Source organism: Ovis canadensis, chromosome 19, assembly GCF_042477335.2.
Source record: "Ovis canadensis isolate MfBH-ARS-UI-01 breed Bighorn chromosome 19, ARS-UI_OviCan_v2, whole genome shotgun sequence".
NCBI classification, from domain to species: domain Eukaryota; kingdom Metazoa; phylum Chordata; class Mammalia; order Artiodactyla; family Bovidae; genus Ovis; species Ovis canadensis.
Window position 1 is genome coordinate 21,820,814 of NC_091263.1, and position 22,975 is coordinate 21,843,788.

The 22,975-nt window shown below is 50.0% G+C and overlaps 1 protein-coding gene across 1 annotated transcript; it reads left to right on the forward strand.

Moving 5' to 3' along the window:
• Nucleotides 1-439: 439 nt before the first annotated feature.
• TRIM71 (tripartite motif containing 71) lies at nucleotides 440-17,884 on the forward strand. Its single transcript, XM_069562183.1, has 4 exons — nucleotides 440-484; nucleotides 5,625-5,792; nucleotides 11,730-11,864; nucleotides 16,272-17,884. Exons 1-4 carry the CDS (start codon nucleotides 440-442, stop codon nucleotides 17,721-17,723), a joined length of 1,800 nt encoding a protein of 599 aa, XP_069418284.1. The 3' UTR covers nucleotides 17,724-17,884.
• Nucleotides 17,885-22,975: the final 5,091 nt, after the last annotated feature.

Consider the following 22,975-nt stretch of genomic DNA (forward strand, 5'->3'; position numbering starts at 1 on the left):
TTTGGAAAGTTTATACTGTGAAACAGCACCACAAAATAATGAATATTAGCAGTTCTTTGGTGAACTATATGAAAACCCACCCTAAATGGTATAGATAAAAATTAGAAATCGTTTTCACGCCAGTTCAGTTTTTGCTGCCACACAGCATACATAGAAACTTTTGGTTTCAGAGTCTGTTGGATTTGGGGGGGACTGCAGAATGGGATTCTGGGCTTGTATGGGGACTCCCTGTGTTCATTTCACTGGTGTTTGGATGGCAGCTCTGGCAGTCCCGCCTCTTTATTCCACCTTTGTCTCGCCTCTGGAGTTATCCCAAGTGGCCTCACTCCCCTCCACCCTTGGGAAATCTGGCAACCACTGAAAACCCCAGCCCTGCTTTCTTGCTTCTCCTCTGGGGCCTCCCTTCAGCCAAGCAGAGTGGACCTGTACTCCCAGCCACATGTCGTCCGGCTCACTGGTGTCCATCCCCACACTGGCCTTCCGTGTAGGTTTGGTGTGTGTGTGTGTGTGTGTGTGTGTGTGTTTTAATTTCATTGGAGTACACCTGTTTTACAGTTTGTTTCTGCTGTACAGCCAAGTGGATCGGCTGTGTGTTTGCATATATCCCCCTTTTTGTGGACTTCGTCTCATTTAGGGCACCTCAGAACGTCGTGCCTGTGCCAGTATAATAGGTTCTCGTTAGTTATCTATTTTATACACAGTATCAATAGTGTATATATGTCAGTCCCGATTCATCCCACCCCCGCCCGCTCTCAGGGTCCATGCATTTGTTCTCTTCTCTGTGTGTGTATCTCTGTTTCGCAAATAAGAGGTTTGGTCTCGGGGACACACTTGTACCGCCTTTGTTCTTCACCTGAGTGGAGGCTGACTCTGACGTCAAGTTATTAAACTCCAGAAGACCTTGAGTAGGGTCCGCACTTGCAAGTAGGGTTTTTTTTTCCTTCTGATATGTCGAAGTAGCAATTGAATCTATTACCAAATAGAAACTTCCGGGCTTTGTAAAGAGCAATACGAAGGGATATTCGCTGCAGCGTTGCTTGCGAGTTTTCCAAAATCAGGAAACAGCATTAAAATCCTATCAGCAGGTACTAATTAAATAAGTCGCGGTATATCCACAGACAACGCAACACAGCAGTAAAATAGGCAGCTGGGCCCAGAACAGCCTCCAGGTTAATACACTTAAGTGAAAAAGCCTGGTGTAATGCTCTCCTATTTGTGTCTTAGAATATAGCAGGTTTTTGGATGGTTACATAAAAATGCAGAAACAGCCGAGCTGTTGGGACAGATTTTTTTTTAAACAGTTTGTATTTTTCGCATTAAAAATGCACATAATTTTGAGAAGTTGCCGACTCTTTTTCCCCCAGTAAGAAGGTAGCTAGTCCCCCGCTGGACTCTGAGCCAGTGGTGATGTCCGAAGGAGGGTCCAAGATTCCTTTCTTCACTTCCCAGGCTCCCTGAGGCCACAGCTTTGCGGCTGGCCGCACGTGGTTGGGATGCGGGACAGCTTGTGCGGATTTGAGAGCCCTGGTTTCCCGTCTGTTTTTCCCCCAGTCACGGAAAGCTTGGTTTCCGTGTTGTTGAAGACACTTGGTTTCGTGGCTTGGCTTGACTCCTTGAACGTGGTTTACCATTTTTTAATAGGAGAGGCTGCTGAGTGTCACCAACAGATAAGGCTTCTGGTTGTCACCAGCCCGCCTCCCCCTGTAGCCTCCCAGTGTCTGGAGGGGCGGCTGGAGACCTCCTCCTGTCTACGCCTGAGTTTGTGGGAGGCCGCGTGTCCTCAGTTCATTTTAAGGGCTGCCAAAAAAATCTCCAAAAATAAGTTGTTGTTATTTCAGTCGGGGCATCTGGACAATGAGAGGCCCCCTTCATCCTTTCCATGTATACTTCTCATTGATGTGGGTAGTTGTGTTTTAACCTGAAGTTCCACAGAGTGTGTGTGTGTGTGTGTTCCTTGTTGGATCACACGTTGTATAAAACAGTAGATTCCGTGTGCACGCCGTCTTGTTCATTAACGGAGCACTTAATTTAAGCCCTGCCTACGGTAAACCTGCCTGCTTGGTATTTTTATTTATTTTTTCTCTAACCTCCCCCCTTCCTCTCCTGCTGGGCCCACATTCCTAGGTCTTTGTCTCCGCCTGGTATTTTAGAAATTTTGGGAGAGGAAGGCAGTGGGTGGGGCGTTTTGGAAGCTGGGGGCAGGGAAGAGGGTGGTCACTTGCAGGGTCAGAGGTCAGGCCTGCTCCATTCAGCTGGGGCAGCCAGATTGTCGCCATGTGGGGGGGAGGGGGCGTGTCCGAGCATCTGCCCGGGAAGCCCCGAAGGGGCAGCTCAGGCCCTGGAATTCCTGCCGCCAGAGGCCCGCTCCCTCCCTCCCCCCCAGCCACAGTTCATGGCCTCTGCCACATTTCTTTCTGCCTGTGGCCCCTCTGAACAGCCCTCCAGTTTATTCTTTCAAAATAACCTTAAATAAGCTGGTTCAGAGAGAGTTGCACCGATGCACACCCACATGCACCCTGCCTGCTCACTGAGTCTCACAGGGTCCAAAATTGTTGGGTTTTGACCTTAGAACCTGTTAGGCGAGTGAGGTGTGGAGCTTCTAAATGGAGTGATGTCCCTCCAAAGTTTTACCCTAATAGAAAGTTTACGGTATGTGATCATCGCGTTTTTTGGTTTTAGATAGTGTGTTCTTGAAAAAAAAATCAATAGTTGGCCGGGGCTCTGTGACAACCTAGAGGAGTGGGATGGGGTGGGGGTGGGAGGGAGGTTCAAGAGGGAGGGGACATATGCATATCTACAGTAGACTCATGTCGATGTATGGAAGAAACCAACACAATATTGTAAAGCAGTTTACCTTTCAGTTAATAAATTAAAAAATCAACAGTTGAATGAAAGCCTTGCTGGGGCTCTGCTTTTACCTTCCTTTCAAAAAAATTTTTTTTCCCCCCATGCCAGACAGCATATGGGACCCTAGTTCCCTCTCCAGGTATCAAACCCACGACCCCTAGCCTGCATCCCTGCTTTGGAAGCAGGAGTCTTAGCCAGTGGACCACCAGGGAAGTCCTCCCCACTGTTCATGTCACCCGCGGCCCTGTGTCCGGTAGTTAGCCTGGAACTGCAAAGCACTGGCACTTCAAAAAGCAGAGTATGTTAGAGCTACGCTGACCCATGTGAAACGCTGTCAGGTGGGGCCATGCCCCAGGACCCCCATTTGCCCGTTGTCGAAGTGCTGCGGGCCTCCGCTCTCTGCCTGGGATCTCTTTTCTCCCCTCGCTGCTCGTAGGATCCTGTTTGTTTGTTTATTTCTGGCTGCACTTCGTAGCACGTGGGCTCTTAGTTCCCCAACCAGGGATTGAACTCAAGCCCACTGTAGTTGAAGCTTGGAGGTCTTAACCACGAGACCACCAGAGAAGTCCCTGCAAGATCCTTTGAAACCCACCGTTTGTGGGATCTCTTTCCCCAAACCGTATCATGCATGTATGCTCCAGAGTTTGCAAACTTAAAAGCCCAGAAAAATCACCTTAATGCCTTGCAGTTGAACAGCTGGCACCTGGAGGCTGGCTTCCGGCTCAGCCCAGAATTCTCTGGTTTGTGGCATCGAGTGCCCAGAGATATAGGGTTCCTGGGAGTTCTGGAGTGGAAGGGGTTTTCTGAGGTCCCTGGTCAGACACCACGCGCTCCATACAAGGGACTGAAGCCGAGACAGGTGACTGGATAGCAGGTATCCTGGCAGGCAGGTGGTAGTGCCAGGCTCAGGCTGACAGCCTAATGTTCTTCCCCGCTTGGCAGGAGCCCACAGATCTAAGAAAGCAGGGAGACACCAGTCATCCACGTGCGCCGCCGGTACCCCCCATCCCTCTCCCCCCTCCCCGCCCCCCAAAATAGGTGGATCCTGAGCAGAGGTGAAGAGAAGATTGCTTAGCTGTTTGGTAAGAGGAGGGAGCCTTCTGCTGGGAGGTTTTCACACTTCACATTAGCAGGAGTGATCCCTTTATTCCCGTGACAAATGGAAGGAGCAGAGGGGAGGGATGTTGTTCAGGCCAGAGAAACGCCTTAGCAGAACTTCGTAAAAACACAGCATCCAGGAATTTCCCTACATTTATTTAGTGGGTTTTTTTTTGGTTTAGATCTCAGGCTGGCTTGAGAATTTTAAATTTATCAAATAGAGAAAGATTACATCGCTAAATGGCAGGCCTTTTTCAAAAAGCAATTGGCCTTCACGGAAGCAAATGCCTCCTGGACTCGACTTCTGGAGAAGTACCCTCAACAAGTTACAAACCCGATCACATTTCCTGCCTGAGAAAGGGGGTCTAGAAAACTTGCCGGATCACAGCGATTTCTTCCAAGCAGGAATTTGATATCCTTAGTCTTTCCTTTTTCCCGTTCTTGGAAGCAGCACCATAATCTCTACTGGGTCACGTGCTCCTCTGAGTGGAGGCCTGTTTGCCTGACAGCCGCTTGGGGGCATCATTTCCTAATGGACTTGCTCCACCCACAGTAAATAATGCGAGCTGACCGGGGCCCTTGCAGTGTAATAGGAACTTCCTGGATCTCAGGGCAACCCCCATCTCTTCTTCCATCTCACAATACTCTGCTACCAGAATCTCCCGGTCCTGAGTCTTACCCCCTTGGTGATGCCTTGGCAGGTGCTTTGTGCCCTGGACGGGGTAGCCAGAACCCTGTGTGTTGGGAGCAGCCCTTGCTACCTGTGTGGCCTCTTCTCCTGGGCACTGAGTGCTGCAGATGTGAAAGCACCCCCTGCCACCAAACACACAAACTGCTTCCCTGCCTGTTGGCTGGCTTCCCCTCGCCCCCTGGTGTAACAGGCAGACTGAAGCCCTGCTCTTGTAAGCAAGCCAGCAAACATTTACAGACAGTGGTGCCGAGGGCCAGCTCTGGGGAGGGATGCGATGGGACTGGCCCCGTGCCAAGGAGCTTTTGCTGTTGAGAGTTGGGCGTTTATCAGCAGGTGGAGGCTGTGCCAAGCCTTCTGCCCCTCCCAGCACTGGGGGGGCCCCAGGGCAGCACAGAGCTTGGCATAAAGCAGCTCTGTCAAGCACCGGCTGCCTCCCAGGGTCAGCTCCTGGGAACAGCTTGGCGGGAAAGAGAAAGATAAGAAGCTGGCTGGCTTTACCATGAGCCTCTGGCCTTCGTTCCAGAAACGAAAGCCCTCACCTTGCTTAAGTGCTTCTCGATGGGGAAGGTGGCAGTGGGCTGTAGTGGGTGGGTGTTTGATCCTGGCCCCCCGCCTGGCTTCCCAGCCCAGTTCCATTCCCTGGAATGGCAAGAGAAACTTCATGTATTTGTTCATTCCGGCCACCCATCTGAGACCACAGAGACATACTCTTGGAACTTCCTCTGGTTAGATTAGGATTCGGAAGTCTGATGGCCGGAGGATCATTTTGTTGCTTGGTCTTCCAGGCAGCTCAGGCATGGCTGTGAATGAAGCGAGCAGAACGGGGGAAGTGGTTGGTTTTTCTCTGTGTCGGGGGCGGAGGGGAGCAGGTTGACCTCAGGGTGGACTGCGGCGCCCCCGCCTCCTGTGGGGGGTGCATGTTTGTCGTGGGGGTCTGTGCTCAGAACGTCCCGCGCACCGCTCACGCCTGCGTCTCTCTGGCCCCCAGGTGCTGCACCTGTACTGCGACACGTGCTCCGTGCCCATTTGCCGCGAGTGCACGGTGGGCCGGCACGGTGGCCACAGCTTCGTCTACCTCCAGGAGGCGCTGCAGGACTCGCGGGCCCTCACCATCCAGCTGCTGGCCGACGCCCAGCAAGGCCGCCAGGCCATCCAGGTCAGTCCCTCCCTACCCTTCACCCGTCTCCCTGGTTCTTCCTGGCACAGAAAACCTTCCCCACCCCACCCCCCCTTTCACATGTGTGCAGATGTTTGGGTGTGCCATGGGACAGTGACCCCGATGAGCCCACGTGACAGGCAGCGGCAGTCACATGAGGGCGGAGGGGCAGGGCATGCAGACCTCACAGTCTCATGAAGATGACAGTGATGTGGCTTGAGTTACTAGCCGCTCGGGGCAAGCTTCCCATCCAAGTTCCTCTCTCCTGCCTTTCCCCCACCCCCCGCCCCAATCCAATGGACATCAGCCTGCTTCAGTCAGAACTGTAGGAAGACTGTCCTCATCTTGCTACCCAGGTTGGTTTACAGGTGAGAAATAAGTGAGCATGGGAAATTTTATATAAGGTTCATAATCTCAAACTTCCCCGGGAGCTAAATAAGGTCATGTAGGAAGGGATACATGTAACTTTGGGACACAGGGAAGTTCGCTTACATAGATAATAATAGTGTTGCCTGATCCAGGTTGACAGGGTTTTAGGAAAACAAAAAAATCAGGTGGTTTTCCTTGTCTGGCAGGATAAGCTTGAAAGTCAAACATTACTAATCCTCAAGCAGAAATTGAATAGGAAACTGTTTAGGATGTGAGTTATTTTTTAAAATAAGACTTTTGGAGGGAGATGCTAAAGAATTGATCATGCTCAGGGAAGAAGGATGGTTTAGGATTTTAGTAAGTTTCTCCGCAACTGTCAACATTTCTGTACGTGATACTGAAGTAATCTTTCTGCCGAGTCAGGTTATCTGATAGCCAAGGCCCTTGACTCATGAAAGTACAACATGCTGGGAAAGATTGAGGGCAGGAAGAGAAGGGAATGGCAGAGGCTGAGACGGTTGGATGGCCTCACCCACTTGATGGACATGGGTTTGAGCAAACTTTGGGGGATGGTGAAGGACAGGGAAGTCTGGCAGGCTGCAGTCTGTGGGGTGGCAAAGTCAGACACAGCTTAGCAACTCAACAACAACAAATGTAATGTGAGAATTTCATAAAGGTTTTCCCTGGGGCCAACCACAGTTTGGATCAGGAATATAGTTGCTTTCCACATAAGACAGCCTTGATTCTTTACTTCCTTTTTCATCACATTTAAGTTGCCATTAATCGTAAGGTACACATTTATTTTGTATACAACCAAGAAAGGAAAAAAGCCCGCTGACAATGTTAAGGTGAATCATACTTTGAAAGATACTCAGTGTGCTAAAGATACAGCAGTAGTTCTCATATCTGCTGTGGTGGCCTTTATTGGTGACACTTGCTTCTCTCTTATCTTCTGACTATCAGACCACTTTAAATACCTGTCATCAGGCCACCACCATTCTCCATGCAGACATCACTAATCGCTTTTGGCAATCTTCTCAGTGAAACCCAGATTGGCCTCAGACTCTCCTCGGTACTAAGTGGCCGCCACTCAACAGTCAGCTGGCATCACTGACTTCCCTGCCCAGATTGAGCTCCTCAACTTCAAGTGTTTGATTGAATCTGTTAACATTTGAAGACGATGTTTTTTTCTCAAGTGCCATGCTTGTTGGGTGATCTTTCTTCTTTCCTCCCTCCCCCGCCCCCCTTTTCTTTCCTTCCTTCTTATTTATTTATTTTAAAAATATTTGGGGTTGTGCCGGGGCTTAGTTGCGGCACACAGGATGTTTGGTTTTGGCATGTGGAATCTAGTTCCCTGACCGGGGGTCGAACCAGGCCCCCTGCATCAGGAGCACAAAGTCCCAGCTGTTGGACCACCAGGGAAGTCCGTCTTCTTTTTCTTTTTTAAAAAAATTAATTAATTTATTTTAGTTGGAGGATTGCTTTACAATACTGTGGTGGATTTTGCCATACGTCAGCATGAATCCGCCATGGTGCACACTTCTTTTTTACTATCAAGTGTGTGTTTTCCAAGCTTCCCCAGCCCTTTCACCCATTGCCATTTCCCCCAACCCACCTGCCTCTTGCGTCCTTCATACGCTCTGCGTAGATAATGGGAACTAGTTAAGCACATCCTGGTCTGCACACCTTGGAGTGCAGTGCTTGCCTGAAAGTGGTGTAGGATTTGGAGAAGAAAGATCCATTTGGTCTCTTCATGCCGAGCTTTTATGACTTTGGGAATGGGGACGACTCAGATTACAACCAGAGCTTGGCTCCTCTTCTACCTGTCTTGGGCTTCCCCGGTGGCTCGGCTGGTAAAGAATCCGCCTGCAGTGCAGGAGACCTGGGTTCAGTCCCTGGGTCGGGAGGATCCCCTGGAGAAGGGAAAGGCTACCCACTCCAGTATTCTGGCCTGGAGAACCCCATGGACTGTATAGTCCATGGGGTCACAAAGAGTCAGACACTACTGAGCAACTTTCACTTCACTTCAATTTTACCTGTTCGGAAAATGGAAGAAATACTTCTTACCCTAGGGTAGGAGGGCCAAACCCAAGGGGAGGAGATGCTGAGAGCAGCCTGGCTAGGAGACAGGGTAAGGTGGGGGGGTGACCAGACCCTCACTGTCCATGTTGTCATGCAAGGGGTGGATGGTGGTCACTGCCCTCCGGCCAGTTCTTGCCCTGTAGGAATGTGCACCTGTTATTTCCATTTCTTCTGATTTTAATGGGAAATCAGTTTGGTAAGTAATATGACATTAATATAAACCTAAGGCAGCTTGATGCCTTTGCTTACCATCGCGGAGGCATTTTAAAATGTTACAGACATAGGCATGGTTGGCTCAGTGATATAGACGAGGATATCAGCTCTGTGCTGATTAATACCCAGCACCTCTGGAAACAGGGCATACCCATTATTGGTGTGCCAACCCGCCCTTTCGTGGTCATGCCATCTGAGGCAGGGGCTGCAGTGTTTCAAACAGCGTATCTAGAAGTGGGGGAAAGGACCTTGTTTCTTCCTTCTGACTTCCTGTTCTCAGCAGCAGCTCTTTTCCCCTCCTGGTAGCAGAAGTTGGTTCCAGTTCCCAGCTGTTGCCACTCCCAGAGTGAGCTGGGCCATGGGGTGTCCCTCTCCACAATTCTGGGTCCCAGTAACCCCTACTTTTCTTTGTTCTCAGACACCAGGGAGTGGTAGCTGCTGACCTGAATCCTCAGGGTGCTCTTTGCCCTACTAGGTCTCCACTTCCTGTACAACCGAATTCCTTGCATTAAATCGTCTCTGTTTAAATGTCTAGTGAGGTTTCTCTTTTTCTGAATCAGTCCCTACTGAAAACCTGAGATGTTTTGAAAGCTAGTGACTCTGTTATATCTCTGCTCCTATACACACTTACTTGATTGACCAGTCTTAACTTTCTCTCTTTGGGGTACTTTGGATACATCCATCTATTTCAGCTTGTCTGCTGCTGTGTTAGTTTCCTTGGGCTGCTATAAACCGGGTGACTTACAGCGATAGCAGTTTATTTTTTCACAGTTCTGGACGATATAAGTCAGAAACCAACGTATCCCTAAGGCTGTGCTCCTTGTAAAGACTTTAGGGAAGAGCATTGTCTTGCTTCTTCCTGCCTTAACTTGAACCTGTATCACTTCCGGTTTCTGCCTCTGTCCACCCATGGCCCTCTGAGCCTCCGTGGTGGCTCAGATGGTAAAGAATCTGCCCACAGAGGTGGAAACCCGAGTTCGATCCCTGGGTTGGAAAGATCCCCTGGAGAAGGCAATGGCAACCCACTCCATTATTGCGGGCAGAATTCCAGGAGCCTGGCGGGCTACAGTCTGTGGGGTTACAAAGAGTCGGGCACAACTGAGTGACTGAGTGACTTTGACTTTTAACTTTCCCCCAGCCCTGTATTAAGAGTCATTGGATTTAGAACTCAGGCTAGTCCACTGTGACCTCATCTTAAATAGTAACATTTGCAAAGACCTTATTTCCAAGTTAAGTCATTTCCTGCAGTTTCAGGCACATCTGAATTTTGGCAGGATGGTGTTTAACCCACTGCAGTCATGGGTTGGTATTCTCTACTTCCAATTTCAGTGAAGGAAGTGACATCTGAGCTGAGGTTTGGAATCTTGGGGTGATTTTGGAGGTGAAAGCCATCCCAGGCCATGGATAGCCTGTGAGGCATCCAGATCAGCCAGGTACCAGCTCCGATCCACTCAGTGGGTCCTTAGGCCTCCTGGGGATGTCCGCTATGTCTGGTTTGGGGGCAGCTGCATGGGGTTCCCATGCCATTAATGTGTCTTCCAACTGAGTGTGAAGGGTGGTCAGTTAGGGGTCTCAATTATAAGTGACTGAATGAATTGTAGCTGATTGTTGTTGTTTAGTTTCTTAAGTTGTTGTCTGATTGTTTTTCGACCCCGTGGACTATACTCCACCAGGGAATTCCCTGGCAAGAATACTAGAGTAGGTTTCCATCCCCTTCTTCCGGGGATCTTCTTGACCCAGGGATTGAACCCACGCCCCCTGCAGATTCTGTACTGCTAAGCCACCAGGGAAGCCCTTGTCACAACTGATTAGCTGAGAGCCTGGTCCTGAAAATAAGGTTGGTCATGTATTGTTTGATTCTATTTGTCTGAAATACCCAGAATAAATAGATCTAGAGAGACAGTAGGTGTTGGATGCCGTGGGGGAGAGGGAGGGGAGGTGGCAAACCACTGCTTCAGGGGCCTGGATGCTTCCTTTTGGGTGAAGATGTTGTTCTGGAGCCAGATAGTGGTGGTGACCGCACCACGTTGCATGTGCTGAGTGTCACTTGTGGGATCACTTCTCAAGGGAGGGGCTGCGAATAGGCTTACCTGCCTGTGTGATGTGGCTGACTGGGGTGAAGGGAGAGGATGGTTGCGCCCCTGTTGCCGGGGCTTATCAGCTAGGCTCTGTTAATAATAGCCATATTTGACTCCAGGCCAGGGTCTGGACCCAGCTCTTGCCATGTATTGTTCTGCATTTTTCTCACGTTCACCCCAAAGTTGGAGAAGGCCAGGAACACGTCTGAGACCTTAGAAACTGGTAGGAGGTGGAGTTGGCATCTGAACGAACCTGGGTTTCTGAGCCCTAGGACGGCCATCTAGCCTGGCTTACCCAGGACGGGCGCCAGCCGTGGATGCGTTCCACGTCCCAGAAAGCCTCCTGTGCCAGGCACATGGTTGATGGCTCACCTGCAGCTGATTGCTGAGCCCAGGCAGGATCCAGACCCTTAGGCTCCCTGGGTTCCTCCTGATCTGGGCCACAGCAGTCGGTTTGGAATCCCTGATTTAATACCTCAGTATCTCAAATCCTTGTGGCTTCTCAAGACACATCATGTAATATTCATGAAAACACCAGGCCTTCTGTCTGGATTAATTTTTTATGAGCAATACTACGTCTGATTAAACGGGCTGATTTACTGGGGGGGCTGGTGGTACAGGGTAGGGGCGTGGTGGGGGCAGGGATGGGCTCTGGCGAGCTGTGTCTGGCCACAGGTGTGGCTTCTCAGGTGGGTGCGACACCATTCCCAGTTTGCACTTGGCGTTGCTTCTGAGCTCGGCTGTAGCCTGTGGCATGCCTCCCTCCAGGGATATGCTTGGCCTTCGGGGTTTCCCCCAGATAGGGATCCGGGCCAGAAAGCCTGTGGGAAGTCACTCGGGTGCCTGGAGTCGTATATTTCACATCTGACCCTCAGTTCCCGGTTTTGGGCTGTGACCCAGCTATAGTGGTTTCACTGTGTCGGAGTTATCTCTTTAACAATCCTGACATTCACTGTGGAGGTGCCATTTCTCATACAAAGAAGCCCAGCCCTTGCCCAGCAGCTCCTTCAGTTACATATCAGACAGAATCCCTTCTTTCTCCCAACGCCTGCTCTCTTTCCAAGGACGGGGCCCAGCAGGCCTGGGTGGGGGACCACGGCATTCATTTTTCAGGGCTGAGGAGAAGCAGCTGTAAGTGTTGCCTGTGGGGAATGAAGGTCTCTGTCGTGCTCTGAGATGGCTTTTGGTTTTCCAGCTGAGCATCGAGCAGGCGCAGACGGTGGCAGAGCAAGTGGAGATGAAGGCAAAGGTGGTACAGTCGGAGGTCAAAGCTGTGACTGCAAGACACAAGAAGGCGCTGGAGGAGCGGGAGTGTGAGCTGCTCTGGAAGGTAACTGGGGGTGCCCCAGCCCACCCTGGGCCAGCTCGGTGGCCGCATGTCCTCTGTGAGCCACAGCAGGACAGTGAGTGTTCTGATATCATCCCCTGGACCCTGGCTCTGCCTTTCAAATAGTCTGCAGAAAGATGCTGCTTCTGCTGCTAAGTCGCTTCAGTCATTGTCTGACTCTGTGTGATCCCATAGACGGCAGCCCACCAGGCTCCCCCTGTCCCTGGGATTCTCCAAGGGTTCTCTCCTGGGGTTCTCTCAAGAACACTGGAGTGGGTTGCCATTTCTTTCTCGCAGAAAGATGCAGGCGTGTCTAGACATTGCTGGTGCCCTCCGAGCAGAAAGACTCCTTTCAGAAGTAGTCAGGTCCCTGAGATTGGATGGAGTCTTGGGTTTTCTTGACACTTTTTTTTTTTTTTGGCATGTGGGATCTTAATTCCCCAACCAGGGATGGAAGCCGCGCCCCCTACACCACCTGGGGAGTCCCAGGAGGCTCGGGTTTTCTATTGCAGACACAACAGAAAATTCTAGGCAGAAAGAGTACAGTGGAGGCTGCCATCAGGAAAGCAGGCTGCTAAGATGCATCCTTAGTGTTGGTGCCCTGGCTGGCGGGACTTCCTGACGCCTGGTGGAAAGCCAGTTTTCCATGTGGGGGCAGTGAACGCGTGTGCCCTTTCTTCCTGTTGGAGCAGGAAGGAGCGCAGAGCCCGCTGGTGTGCTGTTTAGATAACATCAGCCGGAGAGGTGACTCGTCCCGCCCACGTGCCCAGCAGCATTTTCTTGTCAGATCTTCCACCCTTACCCAGGAAGAAAAGGGCAGGGGCCTTGAGAGGGGCCAGTGCCTCACGCCAGGTCCGCTGGAATCAGTCGCCGTCTCAGAATACACAGTGGCAACTACACAGGGGCTTCCCTGTGGCCCACTGGTCAAGACTGTGCTTCCGGTGCAAGGGGCGCAGGTTCCATTCCTGGTTGGGGAACTAAGAGCCCACGTGTCATTTGGCACGGCCAGAAAAAAAATTGAAGAAAGATGCTAGCAAAGACTATACAGACCTTATGTAAATTGTGTACTTGGGTGTGTGGTGCTTGTTGGGCTCATTGCATCTTGATTTTCTTTTTAAAATTATTTATTTGTTCTTGGTTGCACTTGATCTTCGTTGCTGCTCAGGGGCTTCCTCTAGTTGTAGGCGGGTGGCGGGGGTAGGCGCTACTCTTCCCTGCAGTTTGGGGATTTCTCTTGTTACGCAGCACAGTCTCTAGGCACACGGCCTGAATTCAGTAGTTGCAGCTCGTGGGCTCTAGATCTGGGCTGAGTAGTGGTGGTGCACGGGCTTAGTTACCCCAAGGCATGTGAGATCATCCTGGATCAGGGATTGAACCCGTGTCCCCTGCACTGGCAGGCAGATGCCTGTCCGCTGGGCACTAGGGCAGTCTGACGGCATCTTGATTTCTGAAAATGATCCTCGTCAGTTTCCTCGTGCCGGCCTTTTGGAAGGCTGCTTTGGCTTCTGCGTTGCCCCTTCCTGTCTGCTTTCTGCCTGCTTGGGTCTCTCAAGGAATATGGCTCCGCTCCCTTTTGGCAGGAGAGTCCTCGGGTAGAAACGGTCCAAGAGTTCATTCACACGGATTATTCGGGCACCTCTGTGGGCCTGCCACAGTTTTCAGACACTCTGATGTCCCCCAAGTCGGCCGGTCCCGTGCCACCCACGAATGGTAATTATAACCTAAAGGGGCCCCCTTCTTGCAACCTGAGAGCTCTGTGGTGAACTCTGCCACAAACTTGCTCTTCTGGATTTGTGGATGAAAAGGCCTTTGTGTGCGGGGGTTTCTGCAGACCTCACCTTAGTTCCCCTCCCGCTGGTGGGCCCAACTCGCATCCTCCTCCCTCGCAGGCAGTGCTCTTTCAGGAGCACTCAAGAGCACGCGCTTTACCGTAGGAGAAGCAGATTGGGAAGCAGAGTCTCTCTTCTTCATGTAAGCAGCTTCTTGTTTACTTGCCTAAAATCTCACTCTTGGATGACCCAAAATCAGCTTGCTCATTCTGGACACACAGCCGTCCTATTCATCTTTGCTCTCTGCTGGAGTGCCTTGCCCCAGATCCTGGGGAGGTCTGCCTTCTCCACTAATCACTAAGTTTTCTGCTCCCTCCTGCCTGGGCACCTTTGTATAACGTTTTCTTATTGTGCATCTTGGTTATTGAAAATACTTGAGTGCTGGGTGACCCAGTTTTACGTGTCTGAATACACCTGCTTTCTTGTGGCTTACACATTTACAGCCACACAGTTGAGGGATCAGAACCGAGGCCCAGAGATATGGTCCAGAGTGACAACAGAGGATGTGGTTTCTCTTTGGTCCGCACCTTTGGGCTTCTCTGCAGGCACATCCTTCCAGAGTGGACAGATGAATGTGCAGGAATTGGGTTCAGAATCATGTTATCCACCCCGCAAGGGGAAGTCGGATTAAATCCAGCCCTTCTTCCAGTGAACCCTTATTCTAAAATAGACCCTCTGTGGCTTTCAGATCAGTTAGGCACTCAGAAGTCACGGTCTTCTCTGCAGAACAATGCAGACTAGCCGGGTGCCTGGTTTGTTCTCTTCACGGAGCAAAACACTTAGAGGAATCTCAAGTTATTTCATGCAAAAGAATGGAGAAATGGCTGCTTCAGTAGTCAAACAAAAATCCCATGTTCCCTAATAGTGTGGTTTGGGACCCTCAGAAACAGGACAGAAGCCATGTTTTTACATACTACAGCATTTTAGGGTTAGAGGCCCCTTTGGAGGTAATCCAGGCCAGCAGTTGCCAACAAAGGTCGTGTCTCCAGATCTGGGGTGTGGGGCCTCTTAGGCTCCCTGTTGAAAATCTCTAAAACCTGTGAACAGAGAAAACAGTGAAGATGGGGAACAGAGGGGGGATTAGTTTGTACTCTGGAATTAGATGCTCACCAAATCCTTCCTTATACTGCCTCCACACACAAGTGTTCTCCTGGTGATTGTGTGTGTGTGTATATTGAGGAAGAGAGAGAAATAACCTTCAGGAGACTAAGTCAGACCTTCCTCGTGAGTCTCCATCACACTGTGTGTACCCTCTAACCCCTAGCACTGTCTGAGTTAGTCTTTCTGTCTTTCATTGCTTGCTTAGTATCTGTCTTTTCAGATTACAAGCTCAGTGGGGTGAGGCGCGTGTTTTCTGTTGGCCACATGTATCTCTAGCACCTGGTGCAGCAGAGGTGCTCAGGAAACGTCTACTTCTGTCACATGGCTGTTGTTAACTTTTAATTTTTTAATTTTTTAAAGGCTTCCCTGATAGCTCGGTTGGTAAAGAGTCTGCCTGCGGTGCGGGAGACCTGGCTTCGATCCCTGGGTTGGGAAGATCCCCTGGAGAAGGGAAAGGCTGCCCACTCCAGTATTCTGGCCTGGAGAATTCCCTGGACTGTATAGTCCACAGGGTCGCAACGAGTCAGACACGACTGAGCAACTCTCACTTGACATTTTTTAAAAAATATTTTGTTTATTCGGCTGCACTGGTCTTCGTTAGAGCACATGAGATCTTGAGCTGTGGCATGTGAACTCTTGGGTACAGCATGTGTAATCCAGTTCCCTGACTAGGAATTGAACCTGGGCCTTCTGCATTGGGAGCATGGAGTCTTAGCCACTGGCCACCAGAGGGAAGTCCCTAATTTCTAGCTTAGAGAAAAGTTGCGGGGATAATAAAAGAACGCCATGTATGCTTGATCCCGATTCACCTGTGATTTACATCTTGTTCTGTTTTCATCAGTGAGTGTGTGCGTGTGTGTGCATGCGTGTGTGTGCGCACGCGTGTGCGTGTGTGTGTGCGTGCACACGCGTGTGCATGAGCTGCGTGCACATGCCTGCAGTTTGAGAGTAAGTTGGAATGTTGGCAACTCGGCACCTTCACAGACTAAATGTTCGCTTCCTCTGAGCAAGGACATCCTCTTAATCAAAACCAGGAAGTTGAGTCTTGATATGACACTAGTTTCAAATCTTGAGTCTAGTCCGCAGTCACATTTCAGCAGTAGTAGGTTTTTGTTGCTGGTGTTTTTCAGCCACACCACCAGGCATGTGGGATCTTAGTTCCCTGACCAGGGGGCGCAGAGTCGTAACCACTTGACCACCAGTGAAGGCCCACTCCCTCCTCAGAGCAGCATTTCCTCAGTCCAGGATTAGTCACTGCGTTTAGCCATCAGGTCTCTGTAGTCATCGCCTGTGACCAGGGAAAGTTCCCCCGCCTTCCTCTGTCTGCATTTTGCTATGCTGGGGGCGTGGATACCAGTCATTTCTGCAGCCCCACAGTCTGAGGCTTCCCTTGGTGTCTGAGTGTGTCAGCCGATGAATTGCTTTCTGTCTGTCTTCTAAGCCTCCGTGTCCTCTCTCTGGCTCTCACCTTTCCCTCCAGGTAGAGAAGATCCGCCAGGTGAAGGCCAAGTCACTGTACCTGCAGGTGGAGAAGCTGCGGCAGAACCTGAACAAGCTGGAGAGCACCATCAGCGCCGTCCAGCAGGTCCTGGAGGAGGGCCGGGCGCTGGACATCCTGCTGGCCCGGGACCGCATGCTGGCCCAGGCACAGGAGCTCAAGGCCGTGCGCAGCCTCCTGCAGCCCCAGGAGGACGACCGGGTCATGTTCACACCCCCCGACCAGGCCCTGTATCTCGCCATCAAGTCCTTTGGCTTCGTCAGCAGTGGGGCCTTCGCGCCACTCACCAAGGCCACGGGCGACGGCCTCCAGCGGGCCCTGCAGGGAAAGGTGGCCTCCTTCACCGTCACCGGCTTCGACCACGACGGGGAGCCACGGCTGTCGGGCGGTGACCTCATGTCGGCCGTGGTCCTGGGCCCCGACGGCAGCCTGTTTGGCGCGGAGGTGAGCGACCAGCAGAACGGGACGTACGTGGTGAGCTACCGGCCGCAGCTGGAGGGGGAGCACCTGGTGTCCGTCACCCTCTGCAACCAGCACATCGAGAACAGCCCCTTCAAGGTGCTGGTCAAGTCTGGCCGCAGCTACGTGGGCATTGGGCTGCCCGGCCTGAGCTTCGGCAGCGAGGGCGACAGCGACGGCAAGCTCTGCCGCCCGTGGGGCGTGAGCGTGGACAAGGAGGGCTACATCGTGGTGGCTGACCGCAGCAACAACCGCATCCAGGTGTTCAAGCCGTGCGGCACCTTCCACCACAAGTTCGGCACCCTGGGCTCCCGGCCGGGGCAGTTTGACCGGCCTGCTGGGGTGGCGTGCGATGCCGCCCGCAGGATCGTGGTGGCCGACAAGGACAATCATCGCATCCAGGTCTTCACCTTCGAGGGCCAGTTCCTCCTCAAGTTCGGGGAGAAGGGCACCAAGAACGGGCAGTTCAACTACCCCTGGGACGTGGCGGTGAATTCCGAGGGCAAGATCTTGGTCTCAGACACGCGGAACCACCGCGTCCAGCTGTTCGGGCCTGACGGGGTCTTCCTGAATAAGTACGGCTTCGAGGGGGCTCTCTGGAAACACTTTGACTCCCCGCGGGGTGTGGCTTTCAACCACGAGGGCCACTTGGTGGTCACCGACTTCAACAACCACCGGCTCCTGGTCATCCACCCGGACTGCCAGTCGGCCCGCTTCCTGGGCTCCGAGGGCACGGGCAACGGGCAGTTCCTGCGGCCGCAGGGCGTGGCTGTGGACCAGGAGGGGCGCATCATCGTGGCCGACTCCAGGAACCACCGGGTGCAGATGTTCGAGCCCAACGGCAGCTTCCTGTGCAAGTTCGGCGCCCAGGGCAGTGGCTTCGGGCAGATGGACCGGCCCTCCGGCATAGCAGTCACGCCGGACGGGATGATCGTCGTGGTGGACTTCGGCAACAATCGAATCCTCGTCTTCTAATCACGTTTCCTGGGCTTCCGTGTTTGGGGTGCGCGTATCCATCTGTCCTCTCTGTCTCTTTCCCCCACTTTTGAATTTCAAAGAAGAAACTGTCTCAGGGAAAAAAAAATTTTTTTTTTTTTTTGCTTTTGTTTGAAAGACAACAAGAAAAGTACAACATTGCTTATGTCCTACCTCATCTTTATTTTTTTACAGATGAATGTACTTATCTTTTCTGCAGGGATTGAGCCTGTGAAGTGATATCTCTATCTACCTCAGAAACCTTTGACATTTCCTTCTCCAACAGGCCCTCTGCCTCCTCCCACACTCGCTCAGTGGGGGTTTCCCTCCCCCCTCCATGGGGTGTGACACGCACAAGCCTAGCATCTCTGTGGCTGGTGGGGGGGCACTGGATGTGTGCGGTGGGGTGCGTTCTGTAGATTGAGCCAAGGAAACATGAGAAAACTACTAAGTGGAAAAAAAAAACTATAAAACTTGGGAAAATAGGATTTAAGATTCTTAACTGTAGAGTATTTGTGTTCTTAAGAATACTGTGTTTATGGTGTTAGGTTGTGTTGTGTGATCTTGGTCTTTATGGGAAAAATCTTTTTTTTTTTCTTTTTTTTCCTTTTTTTTTCCTAATGCTGCAACAGAGGACTTTCCTGTGTTCTCCCTGTATACCTCAGTGTGTTTCTCATCCTGATCATCACCATGTTTTCTTACTCCTAGAAGATGTGGCTGTGGCTTGCTAGCCGAGAAAAGCTGACCATTCCTCTTTTAGGGTGTGCAGTCTTTATTTCTTCTGAGGGAGGGGGTGTGTGTATGTGTGTGTGTGAGAGAGTACAACCACCTTACACCAAAACAGCAAAACCACCTCCCAAAGATCTTTCTTCTCACACTTTGGTTTCTGATAAATAGATGTAGTTCAGGCTTTTTGCTTAAAAGTATTCTCAGAAGTTAAGTGATTTTTCATTTGCTGTTGGTTATAAAGAATACGTTTGAAGGAAGAAGAAAAGTCACCTCCTTCTCAAAATGAGGATTTTCAGGCATGGACTGGAGCGTGGACATGAGTAGGTGGCGTGCATGTGCTGAGTCGGTCAGCAGAGAGCGTGAGATACAGGCGAGGGACCCCCAGACTGCGGTTGATTGTGGTTCTCTGAACACTAGGTGTTTCTCCTCCTAGGATGAGGAGGCAAAGGAATCAACTTTTGTTTTAAAAGCACAATTTTTTCCTGCTTTGGAAGTTCAGGGAGATGGGATGTTTGCGAGTCAAGTAGGAACAGCCCACTCCCACACCCTCTCCTCAGCTCACCTTCACAGAGCAGTCTGCTCCTGAGCCACGGGGCGTGGTTCGTTTTCCCCTGCAAAGGCCTTTGAATGTAAAGGGTTTGTAAGCCAAATCGCCCCAACCTGAACAACGTATAGGACAGAATACCTCTAGTTCAACCAAAGAAGGAAGATTTAGGAAGCCCGTCTCCCCAGCTGCAGAACCATCAGATAGCATCTGTTGCTTTACAGGGTGGGTTTGTCAGGAGCTGGACTGGGGTGCAGAGCCTTGCGCTTCTGAGCCTTGGCTGTCTTGGAAATACTGAACTGAGAACCGAATTCCAGAGGGGCACCAGAGAGTGAGGTGCGCCTGGACGGCAATGTTGAATAGGATCTGTCCCCTAACAGATCAGTTTCTCACCCTGTATTGAAGAGAAATTCCTCTCGCCGTATGGCTAGGGTTTTTAATGAACAGAATAAACTAATAAATGGAACAACTCCTGTTGTTCCCAAAGAAAAGGAGATGATGGGAAATAGTGTAGCCAGCCAATCAAATTGCTTTTCCCATCCAGCTTTTGGGGATATTCACCATGTTGCGGTCCCCCCTCTCTTCCCATTGCTTTAGCTCTGGGGTTTCTAAGTGACCGAGATGGGGAAAACCTCGTTCCATAAAGGAGAGCTAGATGCAGTGAAAGACCCCCAAACTGAAAGCAGCTTCAAAGTGCTGTCACCCAGATGCAGTGTTGCTGGGTAGGGAGGTGTCAGGAGACTTTGTTCAGTAAAAGCGTCTCTTCTTTGATTGAGGAATTTAATAGTGATTCCCTAATAGTGAATTCCCCTCTTAATTCCTGTTCAGTTCTCTTTTATGTTGTCCCTAACTTCTCAGTTCTTTGACTGGTAAAGAGCACATGTAATTAAGCATTTCTTTTTATTTATTTTGAAATAACTTGGTGCTGATCCTCCTTCTCTCAGTCCTCCTGCTCCCCCAAATAATCACCAAAGACGACTGATTTTAAATGCTTAAGTTTTTTTTTTTTTTTTTTTTTTAGCTGGTGGGGCGTGGATCTTAAATTCTTTCAGATGTTCTCTGAAACTCAGGTCGTGATTATGGTTAGTCTGAGTTGTTTGAGGTAGTCACTACCTTCAGTTACATCTTCACCTTCACTTTTGCTTCCCAGTTTCCCTATTTGTGGGGAAATATTGGGACCTGAGTGAGAAATTTACTTGCTGAGTAGCAGTAATTAACGCTGCTTCTTCAAAGTTTGTCTGTGGATCTGGTTGTGAATCCAGGGTTTCCACACGTGGCTGAAATGACCAGGGCTTCATTAATCAACTGTCCAGTGTGCAGGCTTAAAGCAGACAGGCCCCCTCCTTGAAACGAGCACGGAGGGTGGGTGACGCAGCCTCTTCACTCTTTGTAAAAGATAACATCTCCTTACCTTGCCTGCGCCTAGGATTGTGCGTCACTGCCTTTCGAGAAACGTGGTCACACTTGGGAAGCTTTTGTTTGTAAAACACTGCCATCTGTGGCTGCTCCCGATTGACTCCTGACCTGCAAGGGATTGGTGCAAAGCACTCGGAGTGTGCTTCTTGTACAGTGTGGAATGCTCCGGATCAAAGAGTCGTGAGAAAGGCTAGCCTTTGGACCTCCCTAGAATGAGTGAGGCTGTTCACAATAAGTGTTTACCAGTGCGGGTCTCTGCCCCTTAGGATGTGGGACACCAGGGCAGCAGGAATTGGGTCAAAGCAGGAGTCCTTAACTTGGTGTGAAGATAGGGTTCCTGGGTGCTGTGAGGGAGGAGGATAAAATGTTTCTGTTCAGGAATGTGATGCTGAGACAGTAGTCCCCGTGTATGTCCGATCTGGTCAGGGGATGGGATGGGGTGTAGGGTCAGTATATGGTTTGAGATGCCAATTGGATTTAGATGTACAGGTTTAAATATTGCAATGGCTAAAGGAAATCTAAACAGCCCACAGAGGCAAACCACTTTTGGTTGACACCAACTTGACATTTCAGAAGTATTACTGGTGTTTGGGTTTGTTTTGTATGGTGGGTTTTTTTTTTTTGAATACTGGGTTGGCCAAAAATTTGCTAGGGTTTTTCCATAAGGTGTGATGGAAAAACCCAAACGAACTTTTTGGCCAACCTAGTAATTCCTGTGCGAATTTGGTCACGAGAAGCAGTTCTATCTCAGCCTGTGCTCTGTGGTGGCTGGCAGGTGGCACTCACGTTGGCTGCAGGCCAGTGGCTCAGACAGGACCCCAAGTCCACTGACTCTTTGATTGACAGAACCCTTTTAAGTCTAACTTATTTGGGGAATCGCAAGACTAGGGTACCATAAACAAAATCTAAATTACACGCTGGGCCAAAAACAAGTTGCCAGAATGGAAGGCACTTTGAAATGCGGTTGTAAGAGAAGACCGGGAGATTGGCTCCGACTGCTTTATTTTAGTTAAGCCAAAGCTTAATGGTTAGAGGAGGGAAGTCTTAACTGTCTTCTGTGTGTTGTCTTCCTCTCTGAAGATCTTAAGACTGCTGTGTCCTGGTAGATAGCGAAAGATATGCCAAAGCTATAGGCTGGTTTTATGTTTGTTTGTGTTTTTTTTTTTCCTGCTGTTAAAAAAAGAAAAAAATCCAATGGTGCCAAAAAGTATTTATTTAAGACATCACTCTTACTGAGTTTCCAACAGTCTGGGGCTGTATAAAAAGTCTTAATACTTGCGTGTGGTGGAATCGCAGAACCTGGCCCTCCCAATCTTCTCTGGCTCTTGGCAGGCCGGGGCATAAAACACAGACAGATGCAAAAACACACCCACCCACCCACTCCACTCCACACCGTCTGCTTTTGTTTCTTTTCTACCTCACTTTTGGCAAAAAGTCCTCTACCTCACACTAGCATCTGACGGGGTCTCTGAATAGTATTAATCCACCAGGAGTGGGTGGGAGCAGGGAGCTACCTCGAGAAGAAAATGCTTTCATTAATTCCAGAACTGACTTCTCCCAGGAGAAACATTGGACCAACCTTGAAAAAGAAACCTGGAAACCAAATCTTCCTATACTCATGCAGCACAGAGTCCTTAAACCCAAATATTTCTTACCAATCTGGCTTTTCCCCCACCAGGAGTTAACAACGCACACCGTTAGCACATTGCTCAGTGTTCTGAAACCACGAGTACATCTGACCTGTTTGAGGACTTAACTGCAAATGAAGACCTTTAGGTCTGTCTTTTTTTTTTTTTCTCTTCAAGAGAAAAAATATTTTATCTGTATTTTGAATGTCTACAAATACAGCCTTTTAGGAGCAATTCTAAGGGTCTGGTTGTTGAAAACATCACCTATTGGAAGGGAATGAGCATCCTTTAGACCTCATGATTGTATTTATCCCCTTTCTGGACCCAGCAAGGCATGCCTCAACCCTGACATTGCAACAATCACTGACTGAGCAGTGATGGTGAAGGGTGTGTCACTTTTTCTGTGTTTGATTTTTCCTTTCCCCCCTACCAAAGGTAACACATTCTTTGATGGGTTGTTCTTTTCCTTTGCTTGTTGATTAAATACTTGATAAAGTTGAGAAGCACATTACCATGATAATACTGTATTGCCTCTCCACCCCTCTTCCTCTCCTCGCTTCAATTTTTGTTATAGTTTGGAAGAGAGGGTCCTGAAGACCACTGTCATTATCGTGCATTTGCTTTAAAGATGTCATGGTGAAGAAATACCTCAGTGATGCCTATTTTAAAAACTGATCTTACGGGTTAACAAGCCAGCCTGGTGGGATGTTTTTCCATCATCATTTAACCAGTAATGGTTCTAAAAGTTTTGTGTATCCACATGGTCGTAGACCTCCTTTTAATGATTGTATTAACTTCCAAGCTCAGGTAGTATTTTTCTTGAGGCTCTATCCCAGAGCACGCTGACTGAATGTTCCTGTGTGAAGCACAGTGTTTACTTCCTTGAAATAACCAGCTCTGGAATAGTTCTTTGTGTTCCTAGCAGTCTGTGTAGT